The sequence below is a fragment of the Guyanagaster necrorhizus genome, assembly GCF_019112545.1.
Source record: "Guyanagaster necrorhizus MCA 3950 unplaced genomic scaffold BT62scaffold_2, whole genome shotgun sequence".
NCBI lineage: Eukaryota > Fungi > Basidiomycota > Agaricomycetes > Agaricales > Physalacriaceae > Guyanagaster > Guyanagaster necrorhizus.
The window spans coordinates 357,023-374,634 of record NW_025064881.1 but is presented as its reverse complement, the minus strand read 5'-3'; the positions used below and the strand labels follow the sequence as shown (position 1 = coordinate 374,634).

Genomic DNA, 17,612 nt, shown 5'->3' with positions numbered 1-17,612 from the left:
GGCGTATCTCTAACACTTTGAGGCAAAATGCCATAATAATACAGGCAAGTCCAGAGATCAACCGGGGTAAGGTACATAAGACACAGACGCTATAGAAGCTATGGAAGATCAGCAGAGCAAAAACATGACAGGATATTGAACGGGAGGGACAAGCCGGTGGACAACAGTTTGCTGGGGAGGAAACTGTTCTCTCAATGGAGCGGAGGAGGTCAGTCAGCAGTGACTGGGGTCTTGTAAAACGCTCCAGCGGTTCCTCTCAAACCGATCCCAGTAAATGTTTCAGCCTGTACGGCCGGGAGTCCTGCCAGTCGGCGAAGTTGATTATTTGTGGGAAAACGCCGCAACGGCCTCTGCCACAAGCTGGGGACACTGGATCTTTGGAATATTCATATTGCTTGAAAATGGTTCAGATTAGCAACTTACTTTCTTGATCGCAGTATCCTGACATACCTTGTTCTCCTTCTTGTGCATTGAGCATCCGTAACACAGATGTTCGGCATAGCACTAACACGTGTGGCACCCATGAGGAATCTGATCTCCAATTGTTGATGCACGACACGATCGTGATCGTCGTAGTCGAACAAAAGAAGGGAAAAATCCTCGACGGTAGATTCTGTTGGTGAAACTCCTGGCAGTCGCCCCATAGCATATGTTAAAAAGTAGTTGAAGAAGAGTCGACAGGTACTTGGGTATTTGTCCATGAGGCATGTTGAGATTGCCTAAAATGATAGGGTCTACGGTGGATTGAGGAAGGTTGGGAATTCCGAAGAAGGTTGGTACAGTGCCGTTTACAATAGTTATGTTGTACGATCGCAGATCGTTCATCGTCCAGCTGCTCCCAGATTTAGCGGAATGTATCCTGCTTGCCATGGTAGTTTCGAACAAGGCGCGTTTGGGTCACAATAGCTTCAGCCTAGGACCCGACGAACTGCACATCACGTCGGTGTCACACCGCTTCGCGACGTCCTGCGAGTCCCACGTTTAGAATTTTCAAATTATTGATATTCCTTCATTTGCCATTTTCTTGCATCCTTCATCCGCTCCTGGCCAATTTACACACGTGTAGTCCAACCATACACGCGTCCAAAGGGGCAAATCGCGAATAGACAATACCTTCAGGGCACATTGCGACCGACCGACGAAGGGACCCCGCGGCCGCCCAAAAGCTCAACGTCATGATAATACGACTCAGGGAGGGACAACATCAAGTACTTGATCAAGTTGAAGCTCGTGCGATTAATCTCCAAGCGTTCAATATTGTTGAGCACCAGCAACTTTTCGTCCGGTCCTGGAACTTTGATAACCCAAAGATAACGTTTCGAAGTTGAGCGCGCATCATTAAAGTCGAAAAGGATCGCCGTCAACGTCGGAAACCCCCCAAGGTGGTACGCCCGGAGATTAGATCGCAGAATATCTTGGCCTGCGGGGCCCTGCGAGTCTCTTGCCGACAAGAAGCTATTTCGTCTCCCTGTACAGTACGTCTGAGCGGCATCACGTTCCACGCAAAGACATCATCCCATTCGGTGACTCTCAGTGACAAGTACCCTTATCATATCCCCATATTGCGATATGACAGCTTCATCCTGGATATTGCCTATAATTCGGAGGATCTTATTCCCTCGAACGCTCCAGCCAGGGCTTCAACCCGTGAAGCCGGGGAGGGGGGACACTGGGCCGCGGTCACTTCGTCGAGAGTGAGGAGGCAGGGACAACGATATGGTGCGCCATAGGGAGGAGACACGGCTGTAGCTCCAAGAAGCATGGCTTGTGTCGTGAACAATTGGGTAATCCTCAGTGTGACGCCATCGCGGGCGAGCGGGAGGCAGGATTTCCGCGATGATCTCTGAGGGAAGGCGGCGAATGGCGAACGTGATGGGTAGGTGGCGCTTGACGAAGTCGTATAAGTGTCGCCTCCTCAAGTTCATGACCATTCCACTGTATAAGCATCTCTAGATCTTCATCATCCCATTCCAACTTAATTGTTCCTTGAAAGCGTTCAGCGATGTCTGGGCTTCCGGTAGAGCTTGGCAGCTGCCGATGAGTTTACAATCGAGAGGAGCATCGTTCGACGATGCGAGATGTCTATAGGTCTCGAAGAAATTCGGACGTTGAACAGCAGACGACATGGTGGCAAAAGGATAAGAATTAAACGCGGTGACGCGAATGCTTTATTCAAGATCTGGACAATGGCGCAAACAATGGTTCGCTATCAAAGGGGCTGCCAATTAGTTGAATAGATCGAATGCCGCCCATTCCGGTATGATGCGACCCTTTTGGTCGACATCAACCCAACTCATCAACTGCCTGTCGATAAGGCCATACTTATCGAGATGTCCAAAAGCTTTCTCCCAACCAAGTGCCACAGCAGATAACTTGCATACGGCAGAACTATATAAATGGTTATCAGCTAAGAGTCACACTCAATAAAGCGGGATAACTGACACACCTTACGGTACAAACAACAGCGTCAGGACCTGCTTCATTCCATGCCCCACTGAGGAGTGCAAAGTCCACAATCATGCCTCGCGTGGCCCTAATTCTTGTCTCCAGGTCGTATTTGTCAAAGTCCCGTTGGAAATATTCCCCGGGACTGACGAGGCTTTTCAGCTCTGCGTTTGCACTCCGCGACAGCGAATAGACGGAAGGTAATAAGGTAGATATCTCTTCCAGTGCCGTCGGTGAATCCGATGCGAGGTATACGAGGGAAGGGTGGTCACCACGCTGCAGCCTTCTAGCCGCATCGTCTAGCGCGTCGACAAAGTCATTCGTTGGAACATAGCCCCCGTGATACGCGTACGAGGAGGGTTTGCGGTCTCCACGGCGAAGGTGTACGGAGAGATACATAGATGATAAAACAGCGACCTCTGCTCGTGCAGAGCTGATGAGTCGAGCGTTTTCAATATTGGGTATTATTGTATTCCGCAGAGATCCAGCAGCGAAGTCATAGATAGGTTTAAGACGGTTAGTGTTTTGTGCATATCTAATGGCGAACATTAGCTACGCGGCCGAGAAGAAAAGGGCAGCACCACTTACCCATTTTCATAGTGTTCATAATACATCTGTCCAAAATGGAACTTGGCGGTTCGCGAAGTGATAATCTAAGGGCCTGCTTAGAAGTATTTCTTCCTTGGACACGAAAAGAAAATCTACCCAGTGTCTGTGAGGATGAATCAGATGTTGCAAGCGAGGAGAGATGACGAGTTCGCATACCTTGCATGTCTAGGACAAGCAACATATTCTACAGAACCCTCATAAGTCGAAGACCCTGTGATAACTGCTCGAACAGACCTTGTGGTGGCGGTTGTTTACAGCCAGGCTCCGGACCAGGCTGTGTCTCTCTGACGTCTTGGAAATGGTCAAGCCATCTGTACGAGAATATCAGAGAAAGAGACTAGCACAGAGTTGAGGGACGCACTTTCCCCTGTTCCAGTAGGTATCGTCGATGAAGAAGGTCCTATTCCGCTGGCTGTAGGTGAATATATGCGTCGATCGAACATTCGAACAAGATGTACCTCCCGCGCCAGTGCAGCTGCCTGTGCCATTAACGCCAAATCCGCCACGAGCCCGATCTTTCCATCCAGCATATATGTGATGGTGCTGGAGCATACATCCTTGTCCTCGCCGTGCACGACATCCATCAACCCCGCCGCTGTTGGCTCCCAAAACCTTGTAGACGGCATGAATCCACCGGGATGCATCTTGTAGCATTCGACAAGGTAGTCATGAGTGCTGAGCGGAAAGCTGGTATAGTTTTCGTATGAGATGATAAGCGAAGAATTGAGGTCGTCGTGGTTCCCAGTCGAGGCCGGCATCTGCTCGAAGGACGGTATTGGTATGCCCAGATACCATTCCAGCGTCCCAGGACGCCGATACTCGACGACAGTGAGGAAGAAAATGAATCCTGCGACGAACGAGAGGAACACAATTGGTAGCTTTGAAGCGGCCGTCGCCGCCATTGCTTTTCCGCCCTTTGGCTCATCCGTACGTGGACTACCTGCCGACAGCAGAGGCGCAGCGGACGACTGTGGATCATCCTCTGGATATTCGCCATGCATTTCTCGCAGCTCGTCCTGGGTATACCCTTCTTCAGCTCGTCCAGATCGATATTGGGGCGTTCGTGGTGTCAGTGACATCACCGCATCTGCGAAAGAGCTTGCGGATGAAACAGAAATATGTTTTAGCGACCGAGACCGTGGCATTGCAGCGTCGGCGTCGTTGACCAGCAACGATTAAAAAAAAAGATGGACGTCGTCGTTACTGTCAAAGTTGATCGCCCATCACAAATAAACATCCTCAGGTTCGAGTCCCAAAATAGCCGGACTTTTTTTGATCTCTCCTGGATTTTATTGCCTTTATTTATAGTGGAAAACCTCTACGCTATAATGTAGCTATAATACCCTGTGATGGCGGTCGACGGAAAAGGTCGAGACGGTGTGCAACTGCAATCAAACAGCTACTGGCACCACTGAGGAGGTGAGCATAGCTGATTGTTGTAAAGGCAGCCTCTATTCACTTGTTTCTTTCACGTCTCCAACTACAGGCAAAAGTTAGGCGCAAACACAATTACCCGACTGCTCCATGCACATACCTTCGTCGTGACCCATTCAGAAAAGCCTGTCGCTTCAGCACCTTTGGCCCGCAGCCCATGACGATCCACCCGACCTTTCCCAAATACGTGATAAGGCATGTTATATCACCGGTAAAGGACCCAGCTGATATTCTCGTCTCAAAGCCAAAATGACCATAGATATCACGACTCTTGGCGCTCGAAGCTTCTAGGCGGACGGGTTTAGACTTTGCGCGAGCAAAGCCATCTCTCATGAGGAATGAAGATACACCTATTGAATAAGCTAAGATAAGCGAAGGAAAAGTATCAAGCACCAGGAAACCATACCTCTTCCCTACCAGTCAGGATCTACCACGATTCCCATCAGATGCCAAGAATCGAGCCTATCCATATTTCGCCCCTTGAAGGCCTTCGAGATCGTTTTCTCAACAGGAGAAGTATAGTCCAGAAAAACTCGCTAGAAAAAGAATGAGGTGAATATCGGTCTCCTTTGCCAATACACTGGTGACATACCTTGAGCCCTCGGAATCCCCGGCCGCTTAGCAGTGACCCCGCACCAGATTTCAGCAACTTTCCCAGCGGCATGTGAAACGTCTGCCCCGGGCTGAAGCTACACTGCTACCCCAACAACTTTCTCTCCTTTCCCATCACCTTGCGGTACCACGGCAAGGGTAACAACCCCGCCTACCAGCATCGTCATTATCATCAAGCACCTCTGAGAACGCCAGAGATTCTTCACTGTCCGCTGCACTCCAGGGTCCCGGGAATCAATGTCGGTAGACGCATTTCTCTTCTTGATGCAGCCATACAAATTCATGGCGAAATCATTGATGAATGTTCGTGTCAGGACGGTTGTCGCTGCATCTGTGTCTTCTTTGGTGTCGACGCGTACCGTAGCTGAAGGTGTCGCCACCGTTGAGGCACCTTCAACGACAACAGGTGAGTATCTGCCAAGGCCTCCAAGGATTATCATAACTGAACTCCGAAACCAGGCATTTTGCGTTTATTCGAACATTAGAGCGGCCGTATATCGATATCTATTTGCAGTTCCTTACGAGTACGACTTGCGTGAAATGAAAGAAAGACCCACGATCATGATGGCGAATACGAGTACTGGAAACCGGGTTCGGCAAGTTCCTTGATCGGACTTTCACGACCCGAGTTCGGGAAAGCTTTTAACTTGTCTAGCCTACTTGTTCGTCACTAATAGAAATCTTCGAACCTGGCTAAAAATTGATCAATTTCTAGGTATACAAGATCATGCTTCCAACACCTTTCTTTCAGTGACCTTACGGAGGTGACCTTACAATTCAAGCAAAACTCAAGAAATATTTCAGAAAGCCACTTCCTTCTGTTGCTACTGATGTGATACTGAATCATGCTCTCCGACTTCGACGGCTTGGTATCGTGGGCGATAAGGAATGCCGAAAATTCTGTAATTCTGGCCTTGGTGTATTTCGTGAACCCAATACCTATACAATCACACTTCCTAAAATAGCCAGTTGAGATAAATTGCCTCCCAACAAGATCGCGTTCTTGTTCACGAAAACTTGGCTCGCTTTAGGTCTGTAACTTTGTCTATACCCAAATATATTGTGGACGATCCTTTCGGCTATACTCCAGGAAAGACAGAAAGTTGACTCACTTTAGTCTGTTATTTATCTATACCGACAGATATTGTGGATGGCGTTTGGTGTTAGATTCTAGGAAAGGCAGCTCAGCATGCGTCACAAGCAGCCTCGCTCTCACATCTGCGCCGAACGTGCCGTCTCATCTTCGCTCATTCCACGATGATTCATTCCATCTGCCAGTACTCGCTGGGCACATGTCAAAGACCTTGTCACTACGACACATTCTACATGCTTTTAGTAGCTGGAACAGTGATTTCCGAACTTTCTGTGCACCCCTTGTCTTCGCCGACGAGTCCTGACACCCAATAGATCATGAACAGAGATGGAATCGTTATATATAGAGCCTGGATATCATTATGGAACCGAAAATGGTGGGGAGAGCGTAAAGACATCCATTGCTTCCATTCTCTCACTCTCGAAAATCAAGCAGCCACTATCCATCTGATCCAAGCAAACATATACCATGTGGCATTTCAGTTCTATGTAAACTTCGTATCGTTATCTAAGTGTTCAAAGTGTCCTATACCACTGTCACGAAACAAATGTCCATTGTCATCCTTCTGACTGCCTGGTATTATCACATTTTGGAGGTGTCTAAGCAATAGTTGCAAGCCAACAGTGACCGTGTGCTGTCCCGATTCCACTTTTAATCCCCGGTCGAAGCACCCGAGCCAGTTTCCGTGTGCCGGAACAACTGTCCAACCATGAATCAGTAGGGAAATAGGTTCGCCAGAAGTATACACTCACCTTATCGATACCCACATCGCTTGACATCATTCTCTCGGTGCTATGGCCTACGCTGGGTATCCAATCGACGGTAGTGAGTTTAGGTATATCACCCATATGCTCCAGCATCGCAACAAACTTCTTGCCCCTTTGTACATGAGTGCTTCCCTGAGTCTATGAGGAGCCATTTATCATTGTAAAAAAAGCGAATGAAGAGGAGAATTTACCATTGCTGGACAGCGTCTATCCGTATTGCCATGATCGTTCTGAAAACATACATTTGGCGCCTATTCCAAGATTATACGAGTCTCACTCACCAGCCCCCAGGCATAACTGACTTTGCGCCCCTTGTATCTCTCAATGATGCCTTCTCTTCCGAGAACCAGTGCGTCCGTTGCATAGCGGGGGAAACCGGAGGCCAAACCAAACTTGTACCTATCATAATCACACGTGCCGTCAGGAAACGGACGGTCTGTTGTTAACCACAATAGTGATCCCGGATTGGCTACACCCGTGTGAATGAACAATACGGGTTTTGTCGCATTACGGACTGACCTATCCAGAAATGTAATCGATCATCGTTCTCAGTCGATTTCCTCAGGGCAGCATAGCGCTGACTCATCTGACCACCAGCTGAATGACCCGCAACGACGACGACCTGGAAATATATATTTAGCGGGATAGCTGACAGCGAAAGTAGAGGCCCACCTTCAAATTAGGATAGAGATTTTTGTCCATATAATAGCCAACTAAAGTATCGAGGGCATCAAAGCTGCTGTAGTTGGATATTGAGATCGGTCCAACATTACGATGTCCGCCCATCCATGTCCGAGTCGTTGGCCATAGGAGCTGACCCTGCCGCGCTGCGCCCGCTTTCAGGTCATTTTCGTCAAAGAAGCATGGTGCCAAGATAGATATCTCTTCGCGTTTGATGGTGTGATCGTCGTAGGCCGCTTGGTACAGTGCATTGTTTGCGGCAGTCCAATCTAGTTTGGGTAACTTGAGTTATCGATTCGGCGTTACTTTATACATGGATGGAAACCCACCGTGCCAGCATCTTCGCGCCTTGCAACAACGTCAGCTCGGGTCGCACGGAGTAAGGACATAACGAACCCTTCCGTGCAAGACGATAACTGCCCTCTTAACGTTTTTCGTATCGAGGCCAGTGGTTTGGTATGCAGGCTAATCATTACGAGGCGAAGAAACCACAAGCGAGAAAGGACGCACAATATAAGCCCCTATCGTCTCATTTAAAAACCATTCCGGATATGCAGTAGCATCAATAACCTCTGGGAACGACTTCCAGCCTCTACCACCCGATCCGACGACATACGGGCTGGTATTATGCTGCTGAGCGACAACGGTGGAAGCGAGTATAGTAAGGAGAGACAAGAACCACATAATGATGGGCTTTGAAAAAGTTCTTCGATTTTTCTACAGCATTTTATGTCCGATGAAATGTTCCACCGTGCTGGAACAGTTCCAAGTTGGCCAAATTTACCTTCCGATATATTGCAACACTTGCCAAGGTCTAGTTCAAAGAAAAATTGAAACAAGTCTAACTGGTAGTAGGTCATGCGGCCCAGGCAATCTCGAACCGTCGATCTCCCATGGCGCGTGGTCCCATATCCTGAGAGGTGCGGTTCCAATCTTTCCAAGAGTTTTGCGCCATCTTTCAATGTGGGTCGATTGTCTTTAACTTTTAGAACCCTAGTTAAGAAACAGTTCAGACATTCAGATATCCACTTGCATGCAGATTGTGTCCACCCGATGAGTCCAACGAGGAATCCTAGCATTAGCTGAGCCAAGCCAAAGTCAAAAGATTTAACAAAGGTTTAATTCGACTTCGGAGTCGAAGTCGAGTCGAGTTGAGCCGTGGAAACGTTACCAGTGATGATAAGAGGTGCACCCTTACCTCGAGTGGACAGTTAAAATACGCGGCGCCTTCAGAAGTCTGAAACCGGATTAACGGATACTCTCACCATAATTTACGCTCGCGGGGTTATCAGACCCCAACTTACCAACGGGCCGAGTACAACGTCGTTGGCGTGCAGCTTCTGCTAGACGGAAGGGACCCCTGCTGTGATGGGTATATAGAGCCATTCCACAGAAAAAAAAAGGGAGCACCCTATAAATAGGCACAAATTTCCCGCACAGCGGCAGCCGGTGTATTTGGTGGACACGTTGCCGGATAGTAGGTGGTTGGAACAGAATCTTACCGCCCGCATTTCCGAATACACGTGTTGCAATGGGTAACACTACCGACAGTGGATATGCATTAATTGAGGTACTGGAACAAAATGGTCATGGAACACGTCGTATCATGCCGATTCTCAGACAAAACGTTGGAACTCGGAACAAAATCGAGGAATAGCTAAAGTCTCCACGAATGCGATGGTGGCCGGTTTCGCTTCTGTCGCCGTCCACAGCTCATCATAGGTTGTCGTCGTAAAGAATTTTCATTCTTGAAGGATCGGCATACTTGTCAAAGTGTCGTCATCTGTAATCCAAATTAGAATCAGATATGCAAAATACTCGTTATCCTGACCATTTTTTTGAGCTTATAACAAATGGTTCCATCCATGAAGACATGGTATTGACTTGGGAGAGAGGTGTAAGACTGCAGCACTTGAAAATCCTCCCCATGTTTCTTTCGCACGCCGTTTGGAGTGTGTCCTTGCTTTCTTTGTCCGGAGGATCGACGCCTAGCCAGAGACAACATTGGCTGCAGAATCCGTGTCAGCGGTTGTATCTTGGGAGGACCGTGAAGCGGTCGAGGTTGGGCCACTGTCAACAGGAGCAAAACCATTTGCTGGATACGGAGTTTGGTTTCGGATGTGCGTGTCTTCCAAAGCCTGTGAAAAAGTCAATCATTGCCGGGACATTGTGATGCATGGGCCAGCTCACTGTCCAATGATCTTCAACCGAACATCCTCAAGAAGCTGAGGTTGTTAACGGGCCGAGCATCCATCATCGCTATGTAAATTATCTCAGAACAAAACTGTCGGCACCAATGAAGTTGTGTCTTCGGAGATAGCGTGACTAGTTTATCTTCTGGGAATGCTGGTGCGCCATAGACGTCGCACATGAAGTTGATGACATTGAGAGATGAGTAATTTAACAAGCCCTAGATAGTAATTTAAGTAAGAGAAACGACGAAACAGTAAGGCGATGAGCAGACCTTGCCAAATTGCCTTGGTTGAAAGACAGTAATGCAAAGAATGACACAGCTATCAGGATCACAGCGAAACTATGACTTGGAGAAAAATTCGACGGCATTAGATGTCTTTCGGAATTTGTATGGTACGTGTGGTGCATCACTGAATGCGATTATCAGCCTGCGAAATCTGCAACATGAAGTGAATATTGCTCCGGCGATATTTCTGTCTTCAGGACACGGTTCGCCTTCGACTTCGGAACTGGTGCTGAGCGAACCTCATCATCAGTGACAAAAATAAATCCCCCACAATATCCATGACCCACCATTCACATTCTCCGTTATATAGAATCGACGAAGAATCATAATAGCTTCCTCCCGCACATATCCACCAATCGCTTTGTACACCGGGTGCACAGGATGAGACATACTATCGCAAAATGAATGAGCGAAGCTCGCCCAATCTATTCGACAACCCACTCGTTCGTCCCCAAGACACTCCCACATCCTCCAAATCTGTCGTTCCTACAACCGTAGAAGACTTCCTTGATACCCAATTGCCTCAGTGCAGATCCACACATGATACACGGTTCGACCGTCACGTAGAGCGTCGTGCTCGATAGTGGGTACTGTGACAGCTCTGGTGTCTCAGCCAGAATTTCGTCGATGGCCTCTAGCTCTGCGTGTCGAGTAGCCTATAAAAGATGTAGTCCCGATGATCGCGTCTGAATACAAGGAACGCGCATACATTCCTAAGCTCGTTCGTCCGATTCCTCGCTTTGGCGATGATCACTCCGTCACGAACGAAAACGCAGCCAACGGGTACCTCACTCGCGTCGAGGGCCTCTTGGGCCTGCAAAAATGTTTGTACCGTCCCTGTGAGCAACGAATGTGAGCCTACCATCGCCAGGGCCTCCTTCATGAAAACTTCGTGGACCGCCTCCATCGCCGTGATGGTTCCTGCTGCTTAGCGCAGAGAGTCGAATGTGAACAACAGAGCCGTGGTCGTGGTCGTGGTTCGAGAGCAAGAGACGCAGCGGCCCGTGAAACTCCGATCTTTCCTTCCTGCCACCATGTAAGTTATTATATTACCTGTGACGACACTGTTTTTCACTCTAACTTTCCTTGACGCGTATTACCTCTTGTCCAATAACTTGTGCCCAGGTCCATGCGTGTTGCCTGGACAACGATTGTATCTATCCTAGTACGTGCGTTAACTCCGGCGCCATCGTGTCACTAATGTGCTTACCCTGCTTAGGCTAGTTTCGCCTTGGCTGAATGTCCAATTCAAAGGATGACGAACAGAGAGAGTGCGTTCACCACTCTCATCATACATAAACATGGATTTAACACCATGTTTCAGGTCTATATAAACTCAGTGTTTGCGCAGGGGGGGTTCTAACCAAAGATTCTGTCGCAGTTCTTCTGGTTGGTTTCTCTATCCATTAGCGATTTACGCGAAATTTTCATGGTTTTGACTATCCAGATACCATAGCTGCAACAATCCTTCGTCAATGGGCTTCGTTCATCAACAGTGGCGGTGACACTGCGGCTTTGACGGTTAGTCCATACGTGGCACTCCCGTCATCAGACGCTCAACCTCCGACGATTAGTCTCGCTGAAAATCAGCAGGTCGAGCCTTTTTTTTAAAAAAAAAACTCTCTTGGTGATGCCGGGGTGGAGGATAGGCTTCGGCTTATCATCTGGGCTCGGCCATCGCTTTCGTTTCGCATCCTGAAGTCTTGACGTACTTGTAGATGCCCGACTTCATAAGCTATGCCTTTGCAGGCTCGCTAAGCAGGTAACATATGGAAAGCTATCGACAGGTCCGGAGCCTTTCGATGACTGTCAAGTTTCATGGTGCGTGCAGGAAACTCGTACGTGACTTATGGACATATCACTGGTTTTGTAGAGTTTGCCCCATATCAATCCTTATCATTGCTAATGACCGCGCGTCGGTGCGCCGTATCACCATCGAGGGTCTACAACATTGGAGGCGTAGACTTTCCCGGTGCTATCGGCCTTTTCACGCTCTGAGGCGGTGTACAAGCGACATTTATTTTCACGGCGTCGACACTGCAAAACAAGGGACGGCATAGCATCGGTGCCACCATGGCAGTATGCATTCTCCAACGGCGGCTGCTCGTTTCTGGACCTTGTTCAGAGCTTAGGGGTACACCGTTTACAACTAGATCCTTTTGAACACGGCCATTCATTGCCTACTTGCTTCTCGGGCATGTTGTGTAATTCTATGCAATCGAGTTTCGCAAGACTAGGCTCATTCGATACTGAAAGGCGTGTAAACTTTTTCCCTGTAAACTTAGGTACCTTCCGCTTGATAATTTTTTAGACACCACCATGTGCGTAGATCCGGCCTCTCAAATTTTTTGTTCGGTGCATGTCAGGCTGGGCTTCGGACCCGAAATGTATTTCTCCTTGGTATATGACCGTCATTGTCCCTCAATATCGGTTGTAACTCCGGGCGTTATCATGCAAGCTTCACTCGTAGGGGACAGGACCAATCGTGGCGCAGGTGAATACTGCCTTTCACCTTGTGCATTTTAGTCTGATCATGAGTACTGCGGCAAGGGCAATACGGTGGACGTGAGTGCTTCTAGTCGAGAACGTAAGTTTGGCGCACGGTTGACGGCAGACAATCGTGAGTGCGCCCTACATCCTTCTGGTGTGAGGAATGGAATTTCCAATCTACCGTCTGTGCGCTGTGAATTCCTGTGTAACCCGATGGCATCACTGTCGCCCCTGGCTCCTACGACTTTCTCTGGACGCGGGTGACACCCAATCGCCATTCAATCAGTAAATCATTCCGACTTGCCACCACCCCTCCCACGGTCCGGAAAGAATCTCTTTTGATTTTCATCTATGTTCTTCCGGTTTCGCGGAAGATACCACGTGTTACGGATCGTTACCAGAGAGTCGACACACCAATTCTTTGGATGGCACCCGTGGCGCGTCCAGAAAGAGCGCCACCCATGCACAGTCGCTACATTTTTCATGTCCACTAGTGGAACCTCTGGTATACCGTAAATCGACAAATCCCGAATCAAAACTTGTAGTATATCGTTTCTACCCGGCTCCTGTAGAAGCAAGTGTTACAGCAACGTATACGACTATCCGACTCTCGAAGAACTCACAAGAGCCTTTTCAAATCGACGTCAACCCTCATCACGTTTTCCTTCCTACTCAGGGTCGATGGAACAGCGGTAAGGGGGGAGCGAATATCGATGTTTCGAACATCGACCATGATTAAGTTGGCATCTATCTTTTGTGAGGGGGTATCGCCATAACCGCTCAATTAATGGTGTAATGCATGGTGTACGTCTATTGTTCTTATTGCCAAGTTCTAGATAGAACATCGCCTCGCCAACTCGGAAAAACGAACTTGTGCGCCAGAGTACTTGGAAGCTTCATGGTTTGATGACCCTTTTTACGCGGTTTCAATTTGATTTATACCCATTTGTTTCTATCTTCTAGACTCACCCTTTACGATTCTTTCAGACTTCACTGGACAGTAATCGTAGTCGTTCCATACCAGATATAAACGTCTTGAGGCTCTACGACCAAATACGCATACAATCAACGACGATTTCAATATCCTCCGGATCTCTTTTGGCTTCATCAAGGAAGATACCAAAACATTAATGATGGTCGCCGAGGAAAACACGCGTCGTTAATTGGATAACTGCGGCGTTATCCGTTCATACGGTACCTTTTATCTGACGATCGGAGGTATTTTCTCACTTGCCACGAATCACGAACTGCATATTCGTGTTCAGTCCGTCAGCTGCCACCGTTGCTCATGCTGAGCGCCCACACTAGTCGCACAAAACTCTAAATTTGACAAAAGACCAGAGACGAAACATCTCAAGCTATTTACCCCATTCTACTCCAGCATCGTACGAAACGGTCAGCGCCTACGGCCTTCGGACCTTGTCCAAGAATCTCAAGTGGGTGCCTGATTGCATCACCCCTTTCCTTGGAGGAGCGTACTATAAAATACCCCGGAAGGTATTGCTTACGTTGCTAGACCGCATATATACTCGATTCTGCCGGTGTCATTCACCAGCTTTTTCTCTAGCTCCCCATGTCATCCTCTAGTCGTAGCAGCATCCGACATCCTCGTCGTCCTCCTTCACCTGTCTCCATGTATGCAGTGCCAGAATTTGGGACTCCCAAACCACCGAAGCCTTTGGTCAAGATAGAGCATAAACCGAAGAAATCGAAGTCACGCTTGTTCTTCTCTTCACCCGACCCGTCTTCCCAGACCTCCTTTCCAACTCTTTCCCCAACGCCGAGTGCAGGCCCATCTCTCCAAACAACCCGCACATCGCGTTCCTCCTTTTCCCTTTCCCCTCTTCTAAGGCGCCTCGGCATTGGACGCAAGAAACCTGTATCTGCAGTGCCGCCTCCAGTTCCAGATATCGTTCTTCCAGTCCCTCAGCACCAGCGGCGTGGTACTGATGAAAATCAGCCCACATATACGCTCGAAGGGAAAATAAATTCGTATCGTACCACCGCAGCGCCCTCCGCCTCATCGACCTTTCCTCACGGCGCTACTCTTCTGCAACCGAAGACGTTGAATCCTTCCAAGACGCCTAGACGGCCCAAAACTGCTCCTTCCGGCTACGTCCCACGTAATTTTGCGCCGGAACCATGGTCAACCCAAGCGCCGCCTTCCGATAATTTCCTCCACCCCTCGCGATACCATACCAACCATTCGCAATCATCTTTTAATGATCGGTCTATTGCGACTCGATCCCGTACATCTTCAGAGTCATCCTGTTATTCTCAGGAGAGCGCTCTATCGGACCGACATCTCCGCACTTACCATTCCTCCTCCATTCTAAGACCTGATCGTATTCAATCACCTTGTGGCCCGTCATCTCGCCCACAGCCTCCTTCATTAGCGCCAGGAAGACTCCGCACTCTTTCTGAATTCTCTTCCACGACCCATCTACCCGAGTCCAAATCATCTCTGAGTCCAATCGAATTCAGTTTGAAGTCCCCAAAATCAGCGCCCATCACTAAACAGAGAGGTCTGGATAAGGTCGACCCTCCTCCAAAACTCAGACGTCCCAGGACGGCACCGCATGCATTTGTTTCACGGGATCCGGCGTTGTTTATTGCGCCACGCCCTGATACGCCATTCCTTCATTACCTGGAAAGCTCTCGGGGTTACGTAGGGGTTTCAGGCTGGAAGGAACGTAAACAGGGCTGGAGTGGTGAATGGAACAGGGATAATTTGCAGGAAGTCATTGGAGTATTGCGGAATTTACGGTGATCTCTGGAAGGTCGTGAATACCGTGAGGGCTTAGGTCAGTGAGGCTCAGAACCTCTGTACCGATATATTCATGGCTGACATCGCGTGCCAGTTTTTTTTTTCTTTTCGAGTCTCGTTTTGACATATCGCACACTCATGCATCCTGTTGTTGTACTATCGTCGCACACGCCAAGGTTATCCGTAATTCTAATTCCGGAACGAATGGTTTATCAAGAAACTATTTCGACGTCGCTGGTCCGATGATCATTGATGACTTCAAAGACGACCAGTAAGCAGGCCTCATTCCTTGCTTATTCACCGCTTTAGTAACGCGGTGTGCTGCAGTGTTTACGCGCACTACGATCAAATCTCGGCTTAGCGGATTATCTTGGAGTCACGGCTGGTGGCTGGTGGCTGGTGGCTCTGACTGGGGGAATTTTACGATACATTGATATCTATCAACCTAGGTCTGTTCGACTCTATTAATAATATGACTATTCAACTTCACAGAGTGAGAGGGCTCGTAGCCTGTAGGGCAGGTTCCGTGTTCGTTCTTCAATATTGAGGAATCTGTGCTTCTAGTTAGTGTATGGGAATACATCGAAAAATACTCGCTGCCGACCATGAGAAACCGCATAGAAGACGCCACTATGATACGTCCATCACAATTACCGTAAGCCTTCGTCAGGGGTGAGGCACACGAAGGTCTTGGGACTCATCCAACATCACTCATTGGTCAATGATACCTTTAAACCCTGACAGACGCCCTTCCCGTTGACCTTTCCAAAAGGTAATGCGTTTCATTGTTCCTGCAATCGATAGAGCCGTCGTCTCTTATTGGCACCACCACCTTGACACCCCATGGGGCTAAGCCAAACATCGTCATTCAAGATCGATTGAAGGAGGGACTCACGGTCCGCAGGTGGTGATTGTTGCTTCAGAGTGGTACGGCTCCAATCCACGGTGAGTATTATTGCCCAGGGGCGCATGATGAGATTAATTTTTTAATTGAAGGATGATATATTGAGCGATTTTATCATTATCGACTCGCGTTGACCAGCCCGGGACACATCCGCGTCCTGATCATCCCTGACTGGCGCCTCCATCATTATCACTGGTATCGCGTATGATATCATCCATTTCGGTAGCGATAATACTAGTTCTTGACTGACGAGGCTTTACGGCGAAGAATGATCCGCCGAGACTGAGAGAAGTAATCTGCAAATACATATAACACTAGAACGATGTGGCGAATCTGTGGCCCTCACCGTTGGAGCTCGACCTTCAGATCTATCGAGTGAGAGTGTATTCGTGAGTCCGGGCTTGGAAGATCAGCGGCGGCCGATGAAAACCATTTTGAGGGAGAAGCATCATGCATGAAGTCTAGTCCAATTCCAGCGGAACAACACTACGCCATTGCCGATCAATGATGCTTCGGTGGTTATGCAAGGAGTCGTCTTCCAGACACGAATGTGCATCGCTGGTCTTTCCTTGCATGGGACAAGATCGGTAGACCAGCCTGAGCCTGAGAGCAGCACGCAGTGTAGGCAGCTACACCAGAGAATACAGCTCGCAAGTTCATTGACTCGTATCTGTGATTGATGATCACCTACTAGAAGCAACATCAATAGACTAGAAGCCCACTCACCCTTATTGTGCTCCACTCCAATCATTTGCCATTTATTTTTTTTTCTTTCGGAGGGAAGAGAGCGGCAGGCATATCCCGCAGCATTGTGCGTTCCGATGTGAACAGTGACACAGGTTACTCTCACAAACAGATCTGACTATACAGGCCGTGGCATAAACACCATACTGGGGGGCAGTGCAGGGAGGGGGTCCGCGTCCAGCTGATACGTTAATATCAGCTATGAAGAGGCGGTTGCAATAGGTCTCCTGGATACTTATACAAAAGAGACCACAAGGGATAATCTGTAGTTTCCTTATCATTGTGACAGGGATCCATGGGAATTGATAGAAATATCGAACCTGGAGTCGAAGAAAGGTCTGAATGGGAGTGTTATCGGGGTAGCCGCTCCGAACAGAGGTTATAGATCCAGGTGATGATGGCACATTCTGAAGGCGAGAGCAGAAGTGAACGGGCACCATTCATAGTATTCACACCAGATCAGCGCTATAGAGTCGCCAGTCGCACACCCGAGTCTTACTTAGCAGAGGAGAGAATACCACTGAGGTAAGATAGGGTGGGCATCGAACTGAATGTGCACGTTCAGCTCAGATGGATCAAAAGGAACA

The 17,612-nt window shown here is 48.5% G+C and overlaps 10 protein-coding genes across 10 annotated transcripts; 3 read left to right on the top strand and 7 right to left on the bottom strand.

The window, feature by feature from the left end:
* Window positions 1–1,115: 1,115 nt before the first annotated feature.
* On the bottom strand, window positions 1,116–2,126 carry BT62DRAFT_999487 (uncharacterized protein; the record flags this gene model as incomplete). Its single annotated transcript, XM_043190816.1, has 4 exons — window positions 1,116–1,481; window positions 1,545–1,583; window positions 1,646–1,914; window positions 1,976–2,126. 4 exons carry the CDS (start codon window positions 2,124–2,126, stop codon window positions 1,116–1,118), a joined length of 825 nt encoding a protein of 274 aa, XP_043045289.1.
* Window positions 2,127–2,225: 99 nt separating this feature from the next.
* Window positions 2,226–4,133, bottom strand: BT62DRAFT_880988 (uncharacterized protein; the record flags this gene model as incomplete). The annotated part of the gene is made up of 8 exons (XM_043182651.1): window positions 2,226–2,388; window positions 2,447–2,980; window positions 3,034–3,098; window positions 3,151–3,157; window positions 3,211–3,238; window positions 3,289–3,365; window positions 3,416–3,462; window positions 3,513–4,133. 8 exons carry the CDS (start codon window positions 4,131–4,133, stop codon window positions 2,226–2,228), a joined length of 1,542 nt encoding a protein of 513 aa, XP_043045288.1.
* A 244-nt stretch (window positions 4,134–4,377) lies between these two features.
* Window positions 4,378–4,821, bottom strand: BT62DRAFT_999485 (uncharacterized protein; the record flags this gene model as incomplete). The annotated part of the gene is made up of 3 exons (XM_043190815.1): window positions 4,378–4,465; window positions 4,514–4,534; window positions 4,589–4,821. 3 exons carry the CDS (start codon window positions 4,819–4,821, stop codon window positions 4,378–4,380), a joined length of 342 nt encoding a protein of 113 aa, XP_043045287.1.
* Window positions 4,822–4,901: 80 nt separating this feature from the next.
* Window positions 4,902–5,152, bottom strand: BT62DRAFT_999484 (uncharacterized protein; the record flags this gene model as incomplete). Its single annotated transcript, XM_043190814.1, has 2 exons — window positions 4,902–5,024; window positions 5,081–5,152. The coding sequence occupies 2 exons, from the start codon at window positions 5,150–5,152 to the stop codon at window positions 4,902–4,904; spliced, it is 195 nt and encodes a 64-aa protein (XP_043045286.1).
* On the bottom strand, window positions 5,052–5,704 carry BT62DRAFT_265519 (uncharacterized protein). Its single transcript, XM_043180294.1, has 4 exons — window positions 5,658–5,704; window positions 5,307–5,604; window positions 5,125–5,251; window positions 5,052–5,068 (listed from the first exon to the last, which is right to left on the bottom strand). Exons 2-3 carry the CDS (start codon window positions 5,538–5,540, stop codon window positions 5,186–5,188), a joined length of 300 nt encoding a protein of 99 aa, XP_043045285.1. The 5' UTR covers window positions 5,541–5,604; window positions 5,658–5,704; the 3' UTR covers window positions 5,052–5,068; window positions 5,125–5,185.
* A 968-nt stretch (window positions 5,705–6,672) lies between these two features.
* BT62DRAFT_1071005 (uncharacterized protein) lies at window positions 6,673–8,325 on the bottom strand (the record flags this gene model as incomplete). Its single annotated transcript, XM_043178714.1, has 9 exons — window positions 6,673–6,892; window positions 6,946–7,098; window positions 7,152–7,190; window positions 7,242–7,429; window positions 7,480–7,582; window positions 7,633–7,910; window positions 7,971–7,989; window positions 8,038–8,106; window positions 8,152–8,325. The coding sequence occupies 9 exons, from the start codon at window positions 8,323–8,325 to the stop codon at window positions 6,845–6,847; spliced, it is 1,071 nt and encodes a 356-aa protein (XP_043045284.1). The 3' UTR covers window positions 6,673–6,844.
* An 850-nt stretch (window positions 8,326–9,175) lies between these two features.
* Window positions 9,176–10,289, top strand: BT62DRAFT_925968 (uncharacterized protein). Its single transcript, XM_043184922.1, has 4 exons — window positions 9,176–9,424; window positions 9,473–9,779; window positions 9,832–10,051; window positions 10,106–10,289. Exons 2-3 carry the CDS (start codon window positions 9,515–9,517, stop codon window positions 9,906–9,908), a joined length of 342 nt encoding a protein of 113 aa, XP_043045283.1. The 5' UTR covers window positions 9,176–9,424; window positions 9,473–9,514; the 3' UTR covers window positions 9,909–10,051; window positions 10,106–10,289.
* Window positions 10,159–11,125, bottom strand: BT62DRAFT_925966 (cytidine deaminase-like protein). Its single transcript, XM_043184921.1, has 5 exons — window positions 10,983–11,125; window positions 10,830–10,934; window positions 10,562–10,776; window positions 10,408–10,511; window positions 10,159–10,349 (listed from the first exon to the last, which is right to left on the bottom strand). The coding sequence occupies exons 1-5, from the start codon at window positions 11,025–11,027 to the stop codon at window positions 10,258–10,260; spliced, it is 561 nt and encodes a 186-aa protein (XP_043045282.1). The 5' UTR covers window positions 11,028–11,125; the 3' UTR covers window positions 10,159–10,257.
* Window positions 11,126–11,249: 124 nt separating this feature from the next.
* BT62DRAFT_999480 (uncharacterized protein) lies at window positions 11,250–12,118 on the top strand (the record flags this gene model as incomplete). Its single annotated transcript, XM_043190813.1, has 7 exons — window positions 11,250–11,285; window positions 11,340–11,391; window positions 11,445–11,513; window positions 11,568–11,713; window positions 11,770–11,828; window positions 11,870–11,958; window positions 11,994–12,118. The coding sequence occupies 7 exons, from the start codon at window positions 11,250–11,252 to the stop codon at window positions 12,116–12,118; spliced, it is 576 nt and encodes a 191-aa protein (XP_043045281.1).
* Window positions 12,119–13,962: 1,844 nt separating this feature from the next.
* On the top strand, window positions 13,963–15,696 carry BT62DRAFT_265403 (uncharacterized protein). The gene is made up of 3 exons (XM_043180293.1): window positions 13,963–15,402; window positions 15,554–15,648; window positions 15,687–15,696. Exon 1 carries the CDS (start codon window positions 14,184–14,186, stop codon window positions 15,378–15,380), a length of 1,197 nt encoding a protein of 398 aa, XP_043045280.1. The 5' UTR covers window positions 13,963–14,183; the 3' UTR covers window positions 15,381–15,402; window positions 15,554–15,648; window positions 15,687–15,696.
* Window positions 15,697–17,612: the final 1,916 nt, after the last annotated feature.